Source organism: Leucopleurus acutus (assembly GCF_964270905.1).
Source record: "Leucopleurus acutus genome assembly, chromosome: 10".
NCBI classification, from domain to species: Eukaryota; Metazoa; Chordata; class Mammalia; order Artiodactyla; family Delphinidae; genus Leucopleurus; species Leucopleurus acutus.
In genome coordinates, this window is record NC_139153.1 from 6,798,523 (window position 1) to 6,821,465 (window position 22,943).

At 46.0% G+C, this 22,943-nt stretch overlaps 1 protein-coding gene across 1 annotated transcript in view; it reads right to left on the reverse strand.

Annotated features, from left to right (window-relative positions):
• SLC6A11 (solute carrier family 6 member 11) overlaps positions 1 to 22,943 on the reverse strand; it is a 118,489-nt gene that overhangs the window by 13,509 nt on the left and 82,037 nt on the right. The window contains exons 7-9 of the mRNA XM_082848735.1: positions 15,258 to 15,361; positions 9,346 to 9,470; positions 253 to 365 (exon numbers count right to left, since the gene is read on the reverse strand). Coding sequence (XP_082704861.1) covers positions 253 to 365; positions 9,346 to 9,470; positions 15,258 to 15,361 — 342 coding nt within the window. The remainder of the gene's footprint in view (positions 1 to 252; positions 366 to 9,345; positions 9,471 to 15,257; positions 15,362 to 22,943) is intronic.

A 22,943-nucleotide genomic window follows, 5' to 3' on the forward strand; every position in this document is an offset into this window, starting at 1 on the left:
GCAGGTGGAATGTCGGGGGCAGCGGTAGCTGGTGGTGGTACCGAGGACCCATGTGGCCGCCAGCGGCATGACACGGGGCCCCAATCCACAGATAAAGGAAGGAAGAAGAAGATGCTCTTCCACATCTCCGTGGCCTCCAGGGTCTGGGCGGTTCTGACGACAAGGACCAGGACGTGCTGTGTAGGTCTCAGAGCTATTCTGGAGAGCGACATACCTGGCTCCCTGCCCTTCCAGCCTGGGCTCCCCTCTTACCTGGCTGTCCAGGCCCAGGAAGATGAGCATCATGAAGAACAAGGTGGCCCACAGTGGGGAGAGAGGAATCATGGTGACGGCCTTGGGGTAAGCGATAAAGGCCAGGCCGGGGCCTGGAGAGGAAGGAGAGAGAAAGGTGCTGAGTGGAGTTCAATGCCGCATTCAATTGTTATTTTAATCCAACATGTATTGAGTGCTTCCTTTGTGCCAGGTGCTGGGCCTAATTCTCACTCAAATCACGTAATCTCCCAGCCACATCATGCTATTGGTACTATTACGATGCCCACTGTACAGATGAGCAAGCTGAGGCAGAGAGGGGGAAGCAAGGGTCTGGAAGGGTCAAATTCAAGCCCGGGTTGGTCTGACACCCAGACCTTCCTCTGCACAGACCTGTCTCTACTCTTCCTACTGGGGTAGGTGGGGGTAGGAGGGGGACATTCTTATTAAAATGCAGGCTCTCAGGCTCACCCCAGGGATTCTAATACAGTCGGTCTAAGGTGAGGCAAGGACCAGGCACCCGACGATTCCTATGTAAGTATTTAGAAGTCCAGGCTTGGACAAATGCTGGTCCCCCCAGGCCACCTCTTCCTTTGGGCGTCTCCTCTCATTTCCCAGATCCACACTCACTTCTCTTAGCTGCTCCCAGTAGAGGGCTTGTTAGCACATCCTCAGGATAAGCTTTATCAATGTCAAGGGCGAGATTGTGATGTTCTAGCCCTCTAGCACAGTGGTCAAGGGCTCAGATCCTCATTCTTTACTGTGAGCTCTACCTCTGTCTCCTCAGCTAGAAAATGGAAACAATGTAGTCCTACCTAATAGGGTGGTTTGGGGAATTCAGTGCGATGATACAGAATATGGAAAGCATTTAAAAAGGTAAATGTTCAAAAAACATTCATTCTGATTGTTTTCTACCTTAAAAACAGCCTTGTTAAAGTCTAATTTACCTATAATAAGCATTCATTTTTAAGTGTACAGTTCAATGACTTTTGAAAAGTGGATACACCCAGATAACCACCACTGCAATCTAGTTATAGAATACTTCCATCATCACCCGGGGCCCCTGTACAGTCTCTCATTCCCTCATTCCCCGTCTTTGCACTGGTCAACCACTGATCTGATATTTTTTCACCTTAGATTAGCTTTATCCATCCTACCTGGAATTACCAGGTCATATGGTAATTATATGTTTAACTTTCTAAGAAATGCCCAAATGAATTCCGAAGTTAACTGTGCCATTTTACATTCCTACCAGCAATGTTTGAGAGTTCCAGTGGCTCCACATCCTTGTCAACACTTGATGTTGACATCATGAAACTTAGGAAAGTTTCCTCCCCTTTCAATGCTCTGGAATAATTTATAGAGCACTGGGCCTAGCTGGTTCCAAAGGTTTGGTAGAATTCTTCTGAGAAACCATCTGGGCCTGTTGTTTTTTTGTGGGGTAGTTCCTCAATAACTTTGTCTATCTCTTCTATGGAAATTGGCCTGTTTAAGCTTTCTAAATCAAATGGGGTCAGTTTTAGCAATCTCTATTTCCCTAGGAAAATATTCATTTCATCTAGGTTTTCAAATTTATATGCAAAGAGGATTGCAAAATAATCTCTTATGATTTTTAAAAATGTCTTTTGCTTCAATGGTTATTTCCCCTTTGTCATTTCTAATTTTGCTATTTGCATGTTCTCTCCCCTCCTTTTATTTTCTTAATCATCTGGTGATTTGTCTATTTTTATTTCTAAAAACCTAGAATTTTAATTTATTATTATTACTTTAACTTTTATTAGAGTATAGTTGATTTACAATGTTCTGTTAGTTTCAGGTGTACAGCAAAGTGAATCAGTTATACATATACTGATATATAAATCCACTCTGTTTTGATTCTTCTCCCAAATAGGCCATTACAGAGTATTGAGTAGAGTTCCCTGTGCTATACAGTAGGTCCTTATTAGGTATCTATTTTATATATAATAGTGTGTATATGTCAATCCCAATATCCCAATTTATCCCTACCCCCGATCCCCTGGTAACCATAAGTTTGTTTTCTATACCTGTAACTCAACTTCTGTTTTGTAGGTAAGTTCATTTGTACCCTTTTTTCAGATTCCACATATAAGCAATATCATATGATATTTGTCTTTCTCGGTCTGACTTACTTCACTCAGTATGACAATTTCTAGGTCCATCCATGTTGCTGCAAATGGCATTATTTCATTCTTTTTTATGGCCGAGTAATATTCCATTGTATATATGTACCACATCTTCTTTATCCATTCCTCTGTTGATGGACATTTAGGTTGCTTAATTTATTATTTTTAAAAAACCAGATCTACTATTTTTCTGTTTTCTACTTCATTACTTTCTGCTTTTATCTATTATTTCCTTCCTTGTGCCTTCTTTTAGTTCATTCTGTTGTTGTTTTTCTTATTTTTCTAAACAGGGGATGTAATTAATTTATTTTCATTCTTTCACTTTTATTGATAAATGTGTTTAGTAAAGTTTTCTCTTATTGTTAGTTTATTTCTATCTCTGTCTCCTTGCATCTCCTGCAGTTTTTGCTTCATAAAGATTATTGCTGTGTTATTTAGCGCATACATTTTTGTGTGTGTTATATCTTCATTGTGAATTGTGGCTCTTAACATTAAAAAGCATCCTTTGTCATGCTTAATGCATTTGGGCTTGAATGCTGCTTTGTCTGATATCAGAATTGTTATCATCATCTATCCCTTTATTTTTAGGCTTTGGAATCGTTTTGTTTTAGATGTGTCTCTTATATACAGCACATAAAGGCATACCTCGAGAGATGTTGCAGGCTCAGTTCCAGACCACCACAACAAAGTGAATATCACAATAGAGTGAGTCACATGAATTTTTTTGGTTTCCCAGCAAATATAAAAGTTATGTTTACACTATACTGTAGTCTACCAAGTGTACAATACCATTATGTCTAAGAAAACAATAAATACCTTAATTAAAAAATACATGATTACTAAAAATGCTAACCATCATCTGAGCCTTCAGTGAGTCATAATTTTTTTGCTGGTGGAGGGTCTTGCCGCAATGTGGATGGCTGCTGACGGATCAGGTGGTGGATGCTGAAGGTTGGGGTCGCCATGGCAATGTCTGAAAATAAGACGACAGTGAAGTTGGCGGCATTGGTTGACTCGTCTTTTCCAGAGCGATTTCTCTGTAGCATTCCGTGCCATTTGATAGCATTTTATCCGCAGTAAACGGGGTATGCAGGGTTGCCACAAAGTATTAATTTGTAAAAAATGCAGTATCTGCGAAGCACAACAAAGTGAAGCACGATAAAACAAAGTATGCCTGTGCATAGGTCTTATTTTCTGAGCCAAATTGAAAATCTTTTTCTTTTAATAGTTGAGGTCATTCACATTTATTGATATGACTGATATATTTGGTCTTAACTGACAATATATTTTATAATTATGTATATTTTTATATGTATCTCTATGAGTTGTGTATTCTTTGTTCTTTTTTATACTTTTATTATTATTATTTTGGTATTTAGGAAGGTGTATGTTTTTATTCTAGTGGTTACTTTTATACATGTACCTTTTTTAAATGCTCGTAGGCCCTTGTTCTTTTATGTAAATCTTTACTATCTGGCTTTCCAGGTTTCACCTGCAGTATCCGTTACTATCACCTATTGCTCATACATCAGTGAGCTTCTTCTATTGATATTTTCTCTTGCCTCCTCTATTTTTTGGTTAATGATTTCTACTTTGTAACAGTATGTAGCATATTTCTACATTAGTCCTCTTTTTCCTCACCTTTGTTTTGGTCTTATATGTATACTTATATATATTTTAAGTGCTTACCATCAGTCCTATTTCTGAAGTTTTCCCAGTTGTTAATGGGTTGGATGAAGTTCACCCTCTGGCAGATTCTTCCAAAGGGCTGAAGATTGTATAAGTCTCTAAGTTCTTGTATATTGAAAATGTTTTTTCTATAGCCTTCACATTTGAAGACATGGCCGGATATCTTTGGTTCACACTTCTTTGTGTGAATTTTTAAAAAATGCTGCCCCATAGTTGTCTTGTATGTGAGTTTTGAAAGGTATGATGCCAGTTTAATACTTTTGCTGTTATAAGTTATTTGATCTTTTTTTTTGCCTGGAAGGCTTGAGGAATTTATCTTATCTTTGAAATCTAGTATCTTTACTAAGATGTCTTGGAGTTGATCACTCTGGGTTAATTTTCCCTAGTACCCAAGGAGTCCTTTCAATGTGTATATTCAGCTCTTTTTCTGTTTCTAGAAAGTTTTCTTGGATCATAGTTTTAAATATTACCTCTGTTCCACTGTTTTATTTATTTATTTTTCTTCAGGGGCTCTGATAATATGAATATTTTCTTCTTTGCTGGTCTTCCCTCTACTTTTTTGGAGGGATCATTTTTACTTCTTTATGTCATTTTCATTCACTTGGTTGTTTTCCTTCCTTTCAAAAATGCCTTTTATTGAGACTATTCTCCATTTGATACTTTGCAATTTATTCTTCTTTTTTTTTTTGCGGTACGCCGGCCTCTCACTGCTGTGGCCTCTCCTGTTGCGGAGCACAGGCTCAGCGCCCATGGCTCACGGGCCCAGCCGCTCCGCGGCATGTGGGATCTTCCCGGACCGGGGCACGAACCCGTGTCCCCTGCGTCGGCAGACGGACTCTCAACCACTGTGCCACCACGGAAGCCCTATTCTTCATTTCTGAGATAACAATATCTTTCCTTTTTTCTCATTTTTTTCCCTGATTTCAATCAACTCCCTTTTCATTCATTCCTGTTCTCCCCCTCATGCATTTAAAATTTCTGGTTCAAAGAGTTTTTTCACATCCTCAGATGCTTGTTTGAGTATATTTAATTCTGTTTGGAGTGTTGACTTACAATTTCTTCTATTTCATGGTTGTTTTTCAGAGGCACAGTGTGGTTCTTCATAGACACGTGGGAACTTTCTACTCCTGATTTTCTATAGTAGTTCTGCAGGGACTTGACTTTTCTCTTGTTCGTGTTCTCGGGTATTTTACAATAGTCCCAGCTTAACAGCGCCCTCTTCTGCCAGTATTGCAAAGTCCAGGCACATTAGCAGCCTTTTGTTCTGGTGATGGGGGAAGGGTGAGGTCCCATTTTCACACCCTCACTTTATGGTTCTCTTTTGTTTTGCAGGTATTTACATTTTATCCCCTTTTCTTGGTTTCCCTTCACCAACTCACTGTAAAAGGGTGTTTTTCCTTTCTTTTTGCCTTTTTTCTCCCCAAGAAGCTTTGTGTTTCAAATGGTACCTCCTTTAAAATGTTCCTGTCCCTTTGAAATGGTCCCTGCCCCTTGAAATCACACCTACACTGAATCCCTTCTCTGTAGTCCCAGCTAAGGGATGTGTCTGGATCCTTTCCAGTACATTCAGGTTTAGAGTAGATTTAATCTTTCTGGTGGTTGCTCCAAATCACTCTTAGGTCCTTTCGCTAGCCTCTATCTTCTGTCTGTCCCACAGTTTTTCTCGGTTTGCCTCTGCGGTGGAGACTGTGAACTGGGATTGGTGATTTTTCTTTCTGTTACAGTTATCTGCAGCTTCGACATTTTCTGCTTCAGATTATGCAGGGGGCATGGTTTTCTGTAGAATATTCTTTTCCCTTCTTGTTGTTTTCTTTTTTGGGGGAAAAAATGGGGATATATGTAGCTATACAGCTGTCGTCCTCAGATACTCTTACTTCCTCTAATTTTTAAAAGAGTTTGTGTAAGAGGGATGTTATTTCTTCTTTAAACAGTTGGTAGAACTCGCCAGTGAAACCAGCAGGGCTTGGAGTCTTCTTGGCAGAAAGATTTTTGACAATGAATTCAATTTCTTTTCAAAATATAGAGCCATTTAGTTTTTCTATTTCTTCTTGACTCAGTTTAAGTAAATTATGGATTTTTAGGAATCTGTCCATTTAATTTACATTATCAAGTATATTTGCTTTAAGTTGTTCATGATATTTCCTTATTCTCAGTTTTAATGTCTACAGTATCTGTAGCCATATTTCCTCTTTCATTCCTGATATCAGTAATTTGTGTTTTCTCCTGTTTTTTTCCTTAATTAGTCTTGCCAGGGTGTTATAAATTTTGCTATCTTTTCTAATACCAAATTTTGGCTTTGAAAATTTTCTCTATTGTTTGTACGTCTTAACTTTATTATTTATTTATTTTTAAAATATGGAACGCTTCACGAATTTGCGTGTCATCCTTGTGCAGGGGCCATGCTAATCTTCTCTGTATTGTTTCAATTTTAGTATATGTGCTGCCCAAGCGAGCATACCTTTATTATCTCTTTGCTTCTACTTACTCTGGGTTTAATTTGTACTTTTTTTCCAGCTTCTTCCGATAAAAACTTTAATTTTTTACTTTAAACCCTTCTTTCTAGTGAGAGAGTGGCATGGACATATATACACTACCAAATGTAAAATAGATAGCTAGTGGGAAGCAGCTGCAGAGAACAGGGAGATCAGCTCGGTGCTTTGTGACCACCTAGAGGGGTGGGATAGGGAGGGTGGGATCGGGAGGGTGGGAGGGAGACGCAAGAGGGAGGGGATATGGGGATATACGTATACATATAGCTGATTCACTTTGTTATACAGTGGAAACTAACACAACTAACACAAGCAATTATACTCCAATAAAGATGTTTAAAAAAAAAACACCTTCCTTCTAATTAGGTAATTAAAGTTGTAAATTTCACTGTAAGAACCTGATGAGAAGGGTGAGTGGGGGGGGGGGGCTACATACTTACAACATGCAATTGATCCAAATGGCGGGAACTCCTAAAGGGGATCTTGGTCTGATTCACACCCCTAACCATAGAGCAGGCTTACCTGCTTGACACCAGGAGTGACACAGGAGGGTGAAGCAGAAGAGGCTAGAGCCAGGCTGTACCACCTATGGGCTGTGTGGCCTTAGGGGACCCACTTCATGCTCTGAGTTACAGATTCCTCGTCTGTAATGGGCAGTATAAAGCCCAGGACTGCTGTCTATGTGAATGACGCCCGCTGGAGTTGTGCAGGGCACATTCTGCACAGCCACAAATGCAGGCCTTGATAAAGCATGCCTTGCAGAGGTGCTATGAGCATTTTGTGAGGTAGTATATGAACAACCACCCCAGGGCCTGACAAGTGAGACACAGTAAATCAATTATGTTACATCCATTCAGTGGAATACTACACAGCCATTAAAACTCATGATTGAGATCTTTATTTACTGTGGCAGAAAGCTCTCATGCTTTATTGTGAATCGAAAAATGCAACCTAATATGATCTAGTTTTCATTAATATAGATATAGCTATGTATGTATGGAAAATCCTGGCAGGAGAACCCCAAAGTGTAGTGAGATTCAGATCGGAGATTTTCCTTTGTCAATATTTCAGCATTTTTCTACAGTGAATGTGCTTTCAATTTGAAATAAGAAAAAAAAACAATAAAATTTATTTCTAGTTGGCTCTCTTGCTTTCTCTCCATGACTCTTCTCTGAGCTTCATCTGTAAAACGGAAATAACGATAAAAAGAGTAACAACAGTGCTGTAGATACCCTACAGCACTCAACACCTGAGGTGGGAATTAGTTTGCTCATTTTACAGAGGAGGAAGCAGATTCTCAGAGAGGTCAAAGGTCCCTCAGAGAGAGCAGAAGTCTCACAGAGAAGGTAATGCTGCCTCCCCACAGGGCTGCCCCATGGTTTAATGCCAGGGAGGAACATGAATGTTTTGTGAAGTGCCAGGTGCCTGCCCCCAGTGGGCAACGGGATGGAGTGGTGAGAGCATGGCCTGGATTAAATCTAGCCCTGTTCTTTCCAGTCTGTGTGACCTTGGATAAGTGACGGCACGTCTCTGCGCCTCAGCTTTCTCATCTGTAAAATGGGGGTGGCAAAGCTGCCACCTCGGAGGGCTGAGTCGAGGATCGTATGTGACAGTTCCTGCCCATGGCAGGCGCTCGATGATTGACAGCTTCGATCATATTAATATCCTCTGGTCCAGCTCTGGCCCCCTGATTTCAGCAGGGACTGTCTGTCCCTCTGACAGACACCATGCAGAGGAAGCTGGAGCCCATGTGGTCAGGAAGCAGAGCTTGGCAACCAGCTTCCTGCTCCAGTGTCCACATCTACCACCCTGCCCAGCTTGGTGGGTCAGAGTGGTGCTTCCCTCTCTGTGCGTGCCAGGCAAAAGCAGCCACATCCTAGACCAGTGTACTCAGTGGAGGGAACGAAGCCCCAGGGGTGCGTCCTAACAAATGGACGGCATGACCGGCATTGAGTAGATGGAGGCCAGGGAGGCTGGGCCCCCTGTGAAGCTCCTGACTAACTGTCCTACCAGACACTCTTGCAGGTGAAAACCCTATTCAGATGTATTGGAGGTGAGAGGCTAACTCTGTTATGGAAACGCAAACTATTTTTGTACTTTTAACTATACATTGAATTTTCCCAGAATTCAAAAAAATGTCAATCAAGGGGAGAGTTATTCACCATTTTGCACAATTACCTTAGCAGCAATAACCCTACCTGTGGTGTGTTTGACACAAACACACGTCATCTTACACTAGGAATGTCACACTCATGGTGATTCTACATCTAGAACAAGGAAAGGGAAAGAGGTCCTCCAAGCAGAGGGAGCAGCACGTGCAAAGGCCCTGGGGTGGCAGGCAGGGAGGGAGAGAGCGATGTGGCAGAAGTGAAAGCAGACCACAGTGTGGTGGGGCAGAGTGAGCACAGGGGAGCGAGGTGGAGGGTGAGAGACCGCAGGAGCTGGGCAGTGCAGGGCCTTGGGGGCCACACTGAGAGGTCAGCCCTAGGAGAAGCCAGGCAAAACAGGCAGTTCGTCAGGGAAGGACAAGTCCAGGTTTGCAGTTTGAAAAAAAAATCACTCTGCAGGGTGAGAGGTGCATGGAACAGAGGGGACAACAGGGGAGGCAGGGAGGCCAGTGAAAGCTCCTGTGGTCGACCAGGTGGCGGTTCTCTGGGCTGGTGGCTCCCTCCCAGGAGCCTGGTTTGTGGACGGACAGTGGGCCCCCTCCTGAGACCTGAGCCCAGGAGAAGAGCGAGTTGAGGAAGATCATAGTTCCTCTTTGGCAAACTTACCTGACTCTGCTACCTCAGCGATGGGCACCCCTTGCTCATATGCCATGAATCCCAGGACTGAGAAGATGGCAAACCCGGCTATGAAGCTGGTGCCGCTGTTCAGGCAACAGAGCATGATGCAGTCCCTGTGGGGAAGCAGCGAGAGAAGCTTGGGTCAGGGTGGGTGGAACCAGTGCAGTACTGGAACGTTCTGTCTGAGCACCATGGCTGTCCCACTGCCTGAGGAAGCCCTTGTGGTTCAGAGAGCGTAGGTGGCTGGCCCACGATCACACAGCTTGTCCTGCATTTCTAGAAGGTAAGGTAGGTCACAGACCAGAAGCATGGAGAGGGGGTGGGAAGGAAGGGAAGCTGGCAAGTGGGAAAATGCACAACCGGCGAGGAAAGACTTGGAGACAAACCATCGCTCCTCCAAATTCCTGGTAGGAGAGAAAACCAAGGGAAGCGAGAGAGGATTGATCTTCTAGGAGCTCAAAACATGAGCATATAAGCCTCTGAGAGAAAGGACCGCTTCCCCGACAGTGGAGCAGCCTCGGGAGACACACCCCTCCTGGCCCAGCTCTTTACCAGAGCGGCATCTCCCAGACCTCACTGCAAGCGTCTGCTCTTCTGCTGCGAGGGGCAGCCCTTCCCAGGCCAGACTCCTCCTGGGGGCTTCACCAGAGCAGTGACTGCTCCCTGCTCTTGGGAAGGGCTCACAGCAAAGAAGCAGCAGCATAAAGCTGTGACCCAGGAGATTTCAGACTACAAATGACAGGGCTTTGCCAAGATGAAGAAGATGGAACCCTCACATCCGGGTCCCTTCAACCTCGGGCTGTGCATCCTCACGCAGATGGGTCAGGGAATCAGCCTCTCAGGATCTCAGCCGCCACAGAGCGTGCACATAGGAATCAGGCTTACAACACCCGTGATGCTCCACTTCAAAGGGAGGGGCTCTGGGTGTTTTGTCCAATCTCCTCCCTGAAGCACGACCAGCCTGGAGCATCCCTGCAATGGCGGCGAGCTGGCCTCTGCTCCCACCCTAGCAAGCAGGACCAGTCACCTTGCTCCGTGGTGCTTTTCTTCCCGGACCGCTCTTGCCGCTCACAGTGTAAGAACCTCCTCATGCTGGGTTCGACCCAAATCCACCTCCTCTGGGGAGTTTTAGTTCTACCCTCCCAAACAGCCTAAAGATCTGAAGATATCCCCTTCAGATCCCCCTGAGGTTTTAGCTCGCTCATTTAGACCTCCCAGTTCCCTTATCAGTGTTCCTCATCCTGCTGGTGATCTGAAATTCACTCCAGCTTGTCCAGACCCTTTTCCAATGTCATATCCAGGACTGAGCACTAGACTCAAGAACAGAGCAGGACTCTCACCTCCTCTTCTCCTGACACCATACTTTTTGTAATGCAACCAAAGGTTACACTGATGTTGGTGACTGTGGCCCCCAGTTGCGTTGCATTGCATTGACCCTGGGAATCAAGGGCATGGTGGAAAGAGCATTAGACTTGGGGTCAGGAGCCTTGGGTTCCAATCCCCCTTGCAATACCTTCTCTCTGGGCCTGACCTTACCAGCTATATGACAAGGTGGCTTGGATAAGAGGGTCTCTTGGGCCTTGTGATTGATTAAGTCATTTTTCAGCAAGTGGTCACTTCCATACCTTCTTCCTTGGGGTAGAGCATATTTCCCGGCCCCAATGACTTTGGGCTTAGCCACGTGACTTGCTTTGGCCAATGAGCTATCAGCAGGTGTGACACAAGTGGAGGCTTGAGATGTGCTTGTGCAATTGGTCTCGTCCTTTATCCCTTCTGTGATGTGCCGTGAGAAGGACTTTTCCAGGGGAGCTGCTGTCCCTGCAGCCTGGACCCCAGAATGTACACATGGAGCAGGCTTGAGCCTGGCCTGGACCCTGGAGCCAAACCTGCCCAACCCACAGCCTGAAGGAGAGAGTCCCCAGCTGACCAGAAGACTAGTGAGCAATAAAAGTGAATGCTTGTTGTGGTGAGCTACTGAGTTCTGGGGCTGCTTGTTACACAGCATTCTTGTGGCAGTGAGTGACTGATACAGGTCCCTTTACAGAACTCTTCTGGCACTGTGGACAGAGGCTGGGCTGGCAGGCCTGGAGACTTTATCTGCAAGACTGATCACCTCCTCTCTAAGGGAAATTCAGCTCAGCCCAGGAGGGCAAAGTTATTCCTAAGGCTGGGGTAAATCTGCCCTGCATGCCTGTTTCTGGCCCCTGACTTATCCAACAGTCCAAAACAAGGCAGCACTGGTGAGCAAAGTGTTTCCTCCATAGCCTCTCCATTCTGGAATTCTCCTGTGTTTTTTGGACCTGCAGTGTTGAATATTGTCACTGAATCCCGAGGCCCAGGGAGGACAGTCACACACTCAAACTGTTTTGTCATCTGCCGGGGAAGCTGGGATGTGAATCTAGTTGTCTCAAACACCAAAGCCCACTCTTTTTCTAGGAGCTACACAGTAACAATGCTCCCTAAGAATTCAGATTTCTAAATCCTGACTTTTGGAAAACAATCTTTGGGCGTCCATGTGGCTGCTGAAAACAAATGTCCCTTATTGCAAGGTTCCCCGCCCCCCCTCCGCCCTGAGTGACTTCCTCACATCACAGAGGGACAGAAGCTCTGAGCAGACCCGAGGTGCTTCCAGTCCTGTGCCCTGCACCCCCTTCCTCAGAGCACCCCAACCTCCAAGCAGAGAGAGCTTAGCAGCCTGTGTTCTGAAGTGAGGATTTTCCCCATCTGGTTTGCTCCATCTCCAGCCCTCTAATTCCTTCCCCACGGGGCACCTTCTAGGTGAAGAGCTACGTAAGAAGTGCTTTGAAGTTGGCAGGAGCTGAGCTGGGCTTTGAAGACCTCCAGAAGCTATTATGCTGTCGGAAGAGAGGGTATTAATTTACTCCCTCTGAGTTGGGAAGATGTGCTCAGGGAAAAATTTGGAAACAGAAATAAAAGGAGCCCTCAGATTTTGCAATGTCACCTAGGGGATTTGCTTTCTGCTACTGACAGGAGGGGAAAAAACCTGCCTGTTGGAGGCGGAAGCAGAAGGGATCTGGGGCAGTCAGCATATTTCATCCACCTGCTTGGCGAGGAAGAAAGTTGCCATTGTCACTGCCCTGAGACGAGGCATGATATCCCAGCCTGATAACGACGCATTCTCGGCCAAATCCTTGTTGACTGCAGTAGTTGGGGAAGAATTGGCCAGGCCTGGGAGTGAGGGATAGGGGTGTGCAGGAGCCAGAAAGGCCCAGGTTCAAAGCCACGTTCCATCGAGCAAGTGGCCTACCCCCGGCCTCAGTTTCCTCATCTGGATAATGGTGTGGCTCCTTCCTTGTTTCCTTACACTTCAGCCAGTGTTCTCCTAGGCTTGAGGAATGGTGGCGGACAAGAGGACCCAGACTGTGTCCTCATGGAGCTGACGGCCAAGCTGGGGGTGATGGACAGTGACCTAGAGATTTCCGCAACGCCCAGCACGGAGGGCCCGCGCTGGACGCTGGCTGCTGACGTGCTGACAGCTGTACGCAGACAGCATCCGGAGCGTGTCACACTCAACCCAGACCAGAGGTCTGCCCGCTGCTCTCCCTGTGCCTGCGCCCTTCTCTTCTTACCCGTGGTTCTATTTTCTATCGTGGCTGACAGTGTGCTACATCTCATCCCCCAGACCCACCTCCTGTGAATGCCTGGAAGGATGAGAGGCTCTTCTGGACAACCTGGTCTGACCTCCCACCTCTCTAACATCCCTCTGTCCAACAGTACCCAAATGACTTCTCTGCCTAAGGGCCCAGGGACAGCAGAGCCCGCTGGCTTCCCCTGTGGCCTCTCCTCCAGCATGTTGGATCTGCCCCCTTTCATTGCCTTGGTTTCCCCAAGTGGCAGTCTCTATAGACTGGAGCTGTGTGTATCTCCAAAGGTAGCGATTTGGGCATCTCACACTTAGTGACACATACAGCACACGGCTGACTTAACAAATGGGTTGGTAAAGCGATCACAAAGCCAGCTTTCAGGGAGGATGCAGCAGAGTGGTAGGATGGAGATTAGAAGAACGTGGCCAGAGTCCAGGTCTACCACACCTAGCTGGAGGAATGACATCCATGAGCCTCAATTTCCCTCCCTCGAAGATGGGGATAACACGGGAGGGACTTCATCACTGACAAAAGTTCTCTGAAATGATGCTCCCACTTGAGCCACACACCCACCAAGCGATGTGGCTGTCACCTCCGAGTTCCCATCCCACCAACAGACTGTGACATGGCCCCTCTCACTGTACCCTCACCTGCATCAAACAGGGGTCATTTTTAGACCACAGATCATTTGCTAGTTAAGAAAAATAAGCTCATTATTTTAAGAGTGTGTTGCTGATTTTTCTCTTGGTGTTTTAGGGTTTTTCATATGGGCCTGCTTGTAATCTTTAGGTATTAGGGGTGCCAACACTTTGAGTATCATATTATATGTTGTTCGTATGCCCTTTAACTTTGTAGATGATTTTCATGTTTTGCTTGGAGATGTAATGCAGGAGGTATACAGATAACATTTGTATTAATGTGACTTTTTAAAAATTATAAAAGCAATATGTACTCAAGAGTAAAGACGAGGCAAAACAAAACATTTAAATTGTACAGGAAGGTATAGGTAGAAAAAGCCTGTCTCCCCATCTCTGACTTCTGCGTCTCTCTTCAGAGGTGGCTCTTCTTAATAGTTTCCTCTGTATCTTTCCAGAAATTTACAAGTTCTAGATATTTATGTGAATCAATCTGTCACTTCCTTCCTGATTTAATGATTTTGATGTTTCCATATCTTTCCCATTATGAAAACAATATTTTACTCCTCATTTTAGGATGGCTTTCTTTTAAACAATATTTAACTGTTGAATCAATCTGACACTTATTATGGTGCATATGTGGGGCAAGGTGAGGATCTATCCTAATTACTTCCACCAAAATACTTATCCTGTCTCAGAACTGTTTGCTGAAAAACCCTTCCTTTTCCAATGAACCTGTGTTCAGGGATGGCTTCACTGCCATTAGTCCACGAGTTTCTACATTAGAATAAGGAGCTCTGGAACTCGGGGACAGAGATGTGCTGTCCAGCCTTCTCTGCGTATTCACCGTCTATGACCAGGCACTGATTCAGGGGTGCAGCGACCTCAGCCAACAGGCCACTGGCCTAGAGTTAGAGACCAGGGTGCAAAGTTCACTTCCGCCAGGCACTGCTGGGTGACCCTAGCCACGTCCCTGGGCCTCTGTGGACTCAGCCTCAGGGTAGAAACCAGGCTGCAGGCATGAGGACCAGGCAGCCAGGGTCACACAGCCTCAGGCTCACCTCCCCATGTGGGCCCCTTCCCCACGCTGGGTGCGGCCAGCTGCAGGAAGCCAGGGAGGGAGGGAGGCCTGTCCAGAGAGGGGCGGCAGGGCACTGGCCATTCCAAGTGGGACTGGACAGGACCCTACAGTCAAGTGTGAAGAAGCAGGAAAGAAATTCCTGAACAGAAGGCAGAACAAGGCCCTTCGTGTCAGAAGACCTGGGTTCAAGTCCCAGCATTGCCACTTACTTGCCGTGTAACCTTGGGCCAATCATTCATCCTGGGATAAAGCTTTGCTGTATGGGGTAGGATGGAGGCCTGAGTCCCATTCCCGGAGTAGACTCACTTTGCAGCCTGGAACGCACTCTGATCATGTTTATTATTCTCCTAGCTCCTCTGTTGGACCATGCTTTGACCCTGGGGTGGGGAGAGGCTGACAAATAGCCCAGGGTCCTCTCCAGTTCCACCTGGAATGGCTGGTGCCCTGCCGCCCCTCTCTTAACAGGCCTCTTTCCCTCACCCAGACCTGCAAGGTGAGAAGATGACCGTGAACTAGCCGGGCAGCATGGAGGGCTCTCGGGTTTAGTGGAGAGCTGGCAGGGCCTGGGGAAATGCTCACCTGTAGCAGTTGTTGTTATAAGTGTTATAACTTCCCAGAGCAGTCAGACAACCCAGGCAGATGGCATAGGAGAAAAAGATCTGCGTCCCAGCATCTACCCAGACCTGTAGGAAGGCACAAAGAAGTTGGCAGAAAGAGAAGTCAGATGTGCGGCGAGGGGGTGGGTGGGTGGGATGGCCCTGTTCTCTGAAAGCCCCCACCCACACCCAACCTCCAAAAAGACTCCACAAAGGGACAATCAAATGTCCTCATCTCAGGAATGCATTTTTTTTAGAAGTTCTATTCTTGGGGTGATTAAATACAAACGGCCTTAGTTAAAACCAGAATTTTCTGGACTTTATGGACAGTAGTTCACCAAATAGCAAGAATTTGGGTTTTAGGACTCTGCTCCAGCTGTGTGACCTTGGAAAAGTTACTTAACCTCTCTGAGGCTTAGTCTCCTGAACTGCAAAGTGGGGAATAAACTTCCCTCTCAGGACTGTTGAAGCCAAAACAAGTGATTTTTTCTGCTTTGAGATTAAGACCACCACGAGAAAAGCTCTCTCGGGTATTTTTGAACTCACAGAGCTTACTTACCATGTATACCAGGGGACCATTCACCATGGGGCCCAATTACAATGAAACCCCATTTTTCCTCCAGGTCTGGAGACTTCTCTCACTCTGCCCCATGTGCTCGGCCAGAGGACAGGGAAATGAGATGCGGGAGGCCCTCCCACCAAATCTTTACCACCTTTCCAAAGAGGTGCATTTGGGCTTCCTATGTGATACACGCGGAAACTACTTTCTTAGTCTCCAAGCTTGCCTCCAACAAAACTGCCGTGGAAGCCCTGACATGCACAACAGGAATTATGGTGGCTTCTCTAACACCCCCCTGGACTCTCTCTGAGCGCTGCTCCTAGAAGCTACCAAGGAAAATCCACAGCTAAAACCCAAATGCAGCTGATGAGACTGAAGCTTGAGAAGCAGCTGCCATCTAGAGAACGGGGCAACTTGCTCAAGACCACACAGCTGGGAGCGGCAGACGCAAGTCCAAGGAGACACACCGCTAGAGAAACATGTGTAGCCAACCCCAGAATTTCAAAAAACCTCTAGTGTAGGGCTTCCCTGGTGGCGCAGTGGTTGAGAGTCCGCCTGCCGATGCAGGGGACACGGGTTCGTGCCCCGGTCCGGGAAGATCCCACATGCCACGGAGCGGCTGGGCCCGTGAGCCATGGCCGCTGAGCCTGCGCGTCCAGAGCCTGTGCTCCGCAACGGGAGAGGCCACAACAGTGAGAGGCTGCGTACCGAAAGAAAACCCCCAAAAAAACATCTGGTGTAACCCCCCACCCAACACAGGACTCTCTTCTGAGTACTTTTGACAGAATGGTCTCTGCTTGACTACCACCAGTGATGCGGAGCTCACTACCTTTTGACACAGCCCCTTTCTTTTTCTTAAGAGAACTCTGACCATTAGAGCGTTTCTTAAAATGAGAGAAAATCTCCCTTCCTGTTTCCCTGGCTCTGGGGCCACCTCTCCCTCTCCCCTGTGGCAGCACTTTACAGATCTGAAGAACCCTCTGGAACACAGCCTTTTCCAGGCAAATTATCTTAACTTCCTCTCTCTTGGGGATTTGATTACACAGTACAGGTCACTCTACCCTGGGTTTGCTTGCTTGTTAAATCATTCAAGAAACATTTATTAAAAGTGAAGATCACAGTGCTGCTTTTCAACCTAAAAAGTGGTACACTGTCTTCCTCTAACAAAGAGCCTTCGGGTCCAGTGTCTCAGCGCTAAATGAGGAACGCAGGGAAAGCTCTTTCATGAAGTGTGTGTATGTGTGTGTGTGGAGGGGGTGCCAGCAGATCAGAGCGGGCGGAGACACGGCGAGGAGGAAATGGGAAGAGGGAATATTAAAAAACTTTTTCAAGAAAGGGGAGTTGGGAGACAGGGTGGTTGTGAGAGAGAAAATAATTTAGGGAGGATTTTTTAAAAATAGCAGAAACTTGAGGATGCTTAAATGTTGACAGGAAGGGCCCAATGCAAAAAAAAAAAACAATGCTGAAGATTTGGGAGAGAAATGGATGTATTTTAAAGTCCCCCTGCTGTGCCTCAGTCTCCCCATTTGCCACCTCAGTGCACTCCCTCTTCTCCTCGGTAAGGCCAGTAAACCATATGGAGAAGCAAAACACAGGGCAGCTCCTAACCCAGACAGCAAGGCCAGACCCCAGCAGCAAGGTGCTGGGACGCTCAGCACGCGAACACGTGTGGTTCCTAGAGCCTCGGCAAACGGGGTGTCCCTCTCCCCAGAACCTTCACGGAGTGCACAGACCAGAGTGAGAGAAGCCTCCAGACCCGTGGGAAACCTGGGGGCTTCATCACAACTGGGCCCCATGGCGAATGGCCCCATCCTCCCCACATGGTAAATAAACCCCTCCGTGAGTTCAAAAACACCCGAGAGAGCTTTCCATCCACACGTCCCAAAGATGGGGCCTCAAACCATGCTTCCCCCCCGCAGGGGATTTTTCTTGCAGTTTGCTCATCGCACCCAGCACTAAAACAGGCACCTGCTGTTTTTGCCCACCCGGCACCCATCTCCCCTTTTCAGGTAACAGCACCCCAATTTTACTTTGAAAAGCCACCTCTTCCCCACCCAGGCCAATCAAAGCATTTCTCTTGGCCACAGTGACTGGTTCGGGGATGAGCATATAATGCAAACCAAGCCAATGAAACTCAATCCTGGGACTTTTAGTGGAGCTACTGCAAATGGGACACATTCTTTTCTCTTAGAGATATTAAGCTTGTAACTGCTGGGGGTCATCGCTGACCATGAGTGAAGAGCCTGCCTGAGAATAAAGCCAATGCAGAGGAAAGCAGAGTTTAGAGCAAAGAAAGACTAATATTGGAGATAGGACTCAAGTCCCTGGATCCAGCCACACCTGAAATCAGGCCTACCTGAGAGTATTTCAGTTTCAGAGGCCTATAATTCCTCTTTTTCTTAAGTCAGTTTGAATGGGACTGCTGTCACTTCAAGCAGAAAGAATTCTGACTAATAGCAACATTAAGATCTTAGAAAAACCTAGGGGCTCTAAGCCCAAATTCTTCAATCAATCCTGAATTACCAATGACCCAGCATTTATTGAGTGCCTTCTGTATGCAGAACCCTGTGCCAGGCTCTGAAAGAGGTACTGTACAATTATTTATAGCACTCCATCTCTGTCTGCAGGTGAGATAAAATGAAACATTCAGAGAACAAGATACCCAGTACCTGGGAGTGGTAGAGGAGGGGAAAGATTAACATGTGCTAGGGCAATCAGAGAAGGCTGTCTGGAGGAGGCACACCTTTAAAGAATAGAGAAGTGATGAAAGAGGACACATTGGGTATGGAGGTTCACGTGAGAGAGGAATGTGTTCTCAATGATTTTTTTTTCTTGCTCCCCTACCTCTGTAGCAAAAAGGCTGTCATTTTTATTCAGATGATTACCATTAAATCAACACCTTTATACAATACCCCTAGCCCTCCCCCTGTTGGCTCCCTACTATGAGGAATATTGAAATTAGCCACGTCTTCTCTTTCTTTCTTCCCTTTCCTCTAGAATCTAATTTGAAGAAATATTCATTTGTTTCCAGTTAATACCTAAAGGCATTATGTGAATTTACTTTACTTTTCATATACACACTCCCTTCTCTCCCAATTTTTAATACTTGTACTGTATCTGCATTATCAGAACATACAACCATTTCATATTACACTGTCCCCCTTTTGCCGTTATTTAGTGTGAGTTCTACAGGTGACTATAAATTTAATGCTCACCCCCAGCCATTATGTTAATACCTCTCCAGTCAGTTTTGTTGTAGCTTGTTCTCTAGTAAATTCCTCTGGAAAGGCTTATGGGAAATATATTTCCTGGGTTCTTTCATGTTCCTAACAGTTGATCTGTGGCTTTTGTACCTGAAAGTTGGTTTGGCTGCATATAAAATCCTTGGTTCTCTTTTTCTCTTCCTGAGTACTTTGATGTTGCTTAGTTGTCTCCTGGCACAAAGCGATGGGGTAGAAAAGTCTGACGCCACTCTAATTTGTTTCCCCTTATAAAAGCATTTACTCTTTTTGTCTGAATTATCAACAGGTTTGTTGCTTTCTCTTGGAAGTCCAATAATTCTAATATTATTCTAATAAAAACATGTCTTAATGTTGATTATTCTGGGTTATCTTCCCCAGGCTTGTGATATACTTCTTCAAGATGCAAATTCGAGTCTCCTCTTTTATTTCAGGGGGAAAAATTTCCTGAATAATTGTTTTTAGTATGTGTTCTCTTCCATCACTTTGGATTTCTCCTTTGGGGACTTGTTTGTATGTTGGATCTTCTTTATTTCTATACCTATCACTTTTTCTTACATTCTTTAAAAACGTTCTTCATTTGTTTTTTCTTTCATAAGCTGTCCTTCCTGTCAGCTCTCCTTTCAAATATTCTTTTTGCCTAACAATTTCATTTATGCTAGCGTTTCGTAGCATCTATTGTTTCTTCATTTCTTTTAGCTTGTTGTGAAATATTAAGTTGCTGGGTCTTTGTGGAGTGTGTTCATTATCTGGAGGAACACTATTCTGCTCCTAGTTCTTTTTCTTATACTAGCTTTGTATGAGACTTGGTCGCAATCCTTTCCTGGCGCTCACAGGTAGGTGGCGTGCTTTTTTTTTTTTTTGGTACTCTTAGTAGGAGGTTCTCTTGTGTAGATTTTCTGGCCTCAAAGGTCTAGAGTTGCCTCTTCCGACAGTACCAAAAAGTCTTTAAAACTATAGCCACGCAGAGAGTACTTTCTGCAATTACTGTTCTCCACTCTTATCCAGAATTTCTCTTTGTTTCCTCTACTGTCTTTGCCCTGCTCAATTTGGATTCTGCTTTCAGTGGTTTCTCCTCAATGTGGGGGGTCCTGTCTGACCACAGAGCCTCAGCTGGTCAGTCTGTAGAGTTCCCAGGTCCCAGACCCCTGCCTGAACTTCCCACAGTCCTCTCACACTCACCTGTGACTTGCAGCCTGAACACATCCCTCCTGGTTTCAGCTGACATTCTCAGATGGGTGCACCAACCTTCTATTCCCAGTGCCCTCTCCTTCTATGGGTGAATACATGTTAGAGATTTATGGGTTTCCTGTCTCTCAGCCTTCTGTATCCCTTTGCCTTCCTCTTCCTCTACCTCTTCATCTTCATCTCATCCCATAGAGTGGACACCATGCAGATGTTACTGCTGTTGGTATCTGACCTGTTCACCTTTTGTGGTTCATGGGGCCACCTAGTTATGCTGAAGGTACCATCCACATGCTTTTTGGTTTACTATCCTAGTTTCTCTGTTTAGGTGTGGAGATTCTGGAAAATTAAAAAAAAACTTTTTTCTGTTGCCATCTTGTCTCCTTGGTTCTCAAGACATTTTCAGAGGGCAGATTAAAGAAGACTGGTCTTGACTGGGGGTGAGAGACGGATCCCCAGAACTGAGGGATGTGGTGGATGGGGGTGTAACACTAGAGGATGAGCCAGTTTTTTAAAGGGAGGTTCGAGGTACAATATGGGGGAAGTGGGTACGAGTATAGTCTAGACAAGGCATTAGGTGAGCTGTTCAGGAGATAGGCAGAAAGTTTAGGGCTAAATATTGCAGTCTGGGCTTGAGACACAGATTGGCAAGTCATCAGGATTTTAGTACTAACTTATCGTCTCCTTGACTCCAGATCCAAAGCTCTGTCCACTGGCCTTTTCTATTTTCCACATTTGATAAACCAGTGTTGATTCAACTTTTCTGCTGAGATACATGCTTACTGGGCCTGCAGAGCCCGAGAAGCTTCAGGATTCGATTTCTTGAAAAAGTCTCACAAAGAAGCATGATCTGTCTTCACGTGGACTCTACACCATCGGACTCCTCAGCAGACAGGCATACCCGATGCACGTCTATATTCTTGAACACACCTGTGGCTGCGAAAATGCCACAGGGTTCCAACTGTTAGCCTCCCTACAACCTTTGTTTAGGAAGAAACGAATGAACTCACTGGGGGAGCTGTATGTGTTAAGGCTACGCTGAAATAAACAATAACCCCCCGAGCCTCAATGGCTTAGCACAATGGAAGTTCATTTCGCGCCTACACAAAGCACATGGCAGACTGTGCAGGGGCTGGCTCTCTTCCACCCAATGACAGCGAGCAAGCCCTCCTACCTCATCATGATACCCCCAGGTCAGTACAGCCTCTGACGCAGAGGAACAGACTACGAGAGCTTTGTTTGGGAAGGTGGGTTTTTTTTTTTTTTAATTAATTCATTAATTTTTTGCTGCGTTGGGTCTTCACTGCTGCGCGCGGGCTTTCTCTAGTTGTGGCGAGAGGGGGGCTACTCTTCGTTGCAGTGCGCGGGCTTCTCATTGCAGGGGTTTCTCTTGTTGTGGAGCACCGGCTCTAGGCACGTGGGCTTCAGTAGTTGTGGCACGTGGGCTTCAGTAGTTGTGGCTCGCAGGCTCCAGAGCGCAGGCTCAGTAGTTGTGGCGCACGGGCTTAGTTGCTCCACAGCATGTGGGATCTTCCCAGATCAGGGCTCAAACCCATGTTCCCTGCATTGGCAGGCGGATTCTTAACCACTGCGCCACCAGGGAAGTCCCGTGTTTGGGAAGTTTTTAGAACCAGACTTGTAATTACTAATACCACCCTGCCCACACACCACTGACCAGAACCAAGTCCCGTGATCCCAACTTAAAGACAAGGAAGTCTGGGAAAGTCTCTTCCCATTTCACTCAGGAAGAGAAAAAATAGATGGTTAGTGAACAGAAAGCATTGCCTCTGCTACAGGCATTATCCCAAGTCTTTTTCACCTAAGGCGATTTCTTTCTTCAACTAGGAATTCCACAAACACCCAGAGATCAAACTAGATCATGGCGGCCACTGGAATGATTTGACAGAATGATTTGCAAAGAGAGGCTAATAAGACAGGCCAACAGGACATTCAGGAACCTTCTACCAGTTTGGTGATGCCTTAGGAAGTGGGAATCTTGAGTCACCATTTGTTGAAAACCTACCGTGTACGCAAGGCTTTCATGGAACAATCTCATAACTGACACAACCATCTCACTAGGCAGTACTGTCACCTCCATCTTTAGACAAGAGGAAGCGATCCATAGACGGTCAAACAGCTAACAAGGGACAGAGTCAGGTTTGAACCCCAGGCGTTCTGGCTCCACATTTTAAAGAGAAAAGCTGGGGCCTCCTGGTGCACTGCGCAGGCCTGGACTCTCGGCAGGGGTTTAAACAGCTCTGTGGCTGTGAGGTCAACAAGACAAAAACAACCCCACCTCCATGAAAGGAAGACCAGGTAACTGAGCCCCACTGACCAGCATCTCCCAGGACGCCACAAAGGGGGCAGCTCAGTGGAGAAAGGCCTTCCTAGTTCTCAAGAGAATTTGAAGAGAAAACAGTCTCCACAGAACAAACCCTAAGGAAGCTGGGTCAGTAGCTGAGAAACGGATCGCTCCCCATGTTCTGCAGCAATGAATGGGGGGCGTTCTGGCTGCGTGGCAGGGGCCGTCCACATTCAGAGGTTTGGAGGACAGATCTGCATGGGAACCAGGGAGCAGAGCCCCTTTGGAAGAGAAGTGGTCCCGCCCTCTTAGCTCTGGGGCGACTTCACCTCTTTCAGACCAACTTGTTCCGATGAGCCCTGGTGCACGGCAGGTGCAGAAAGC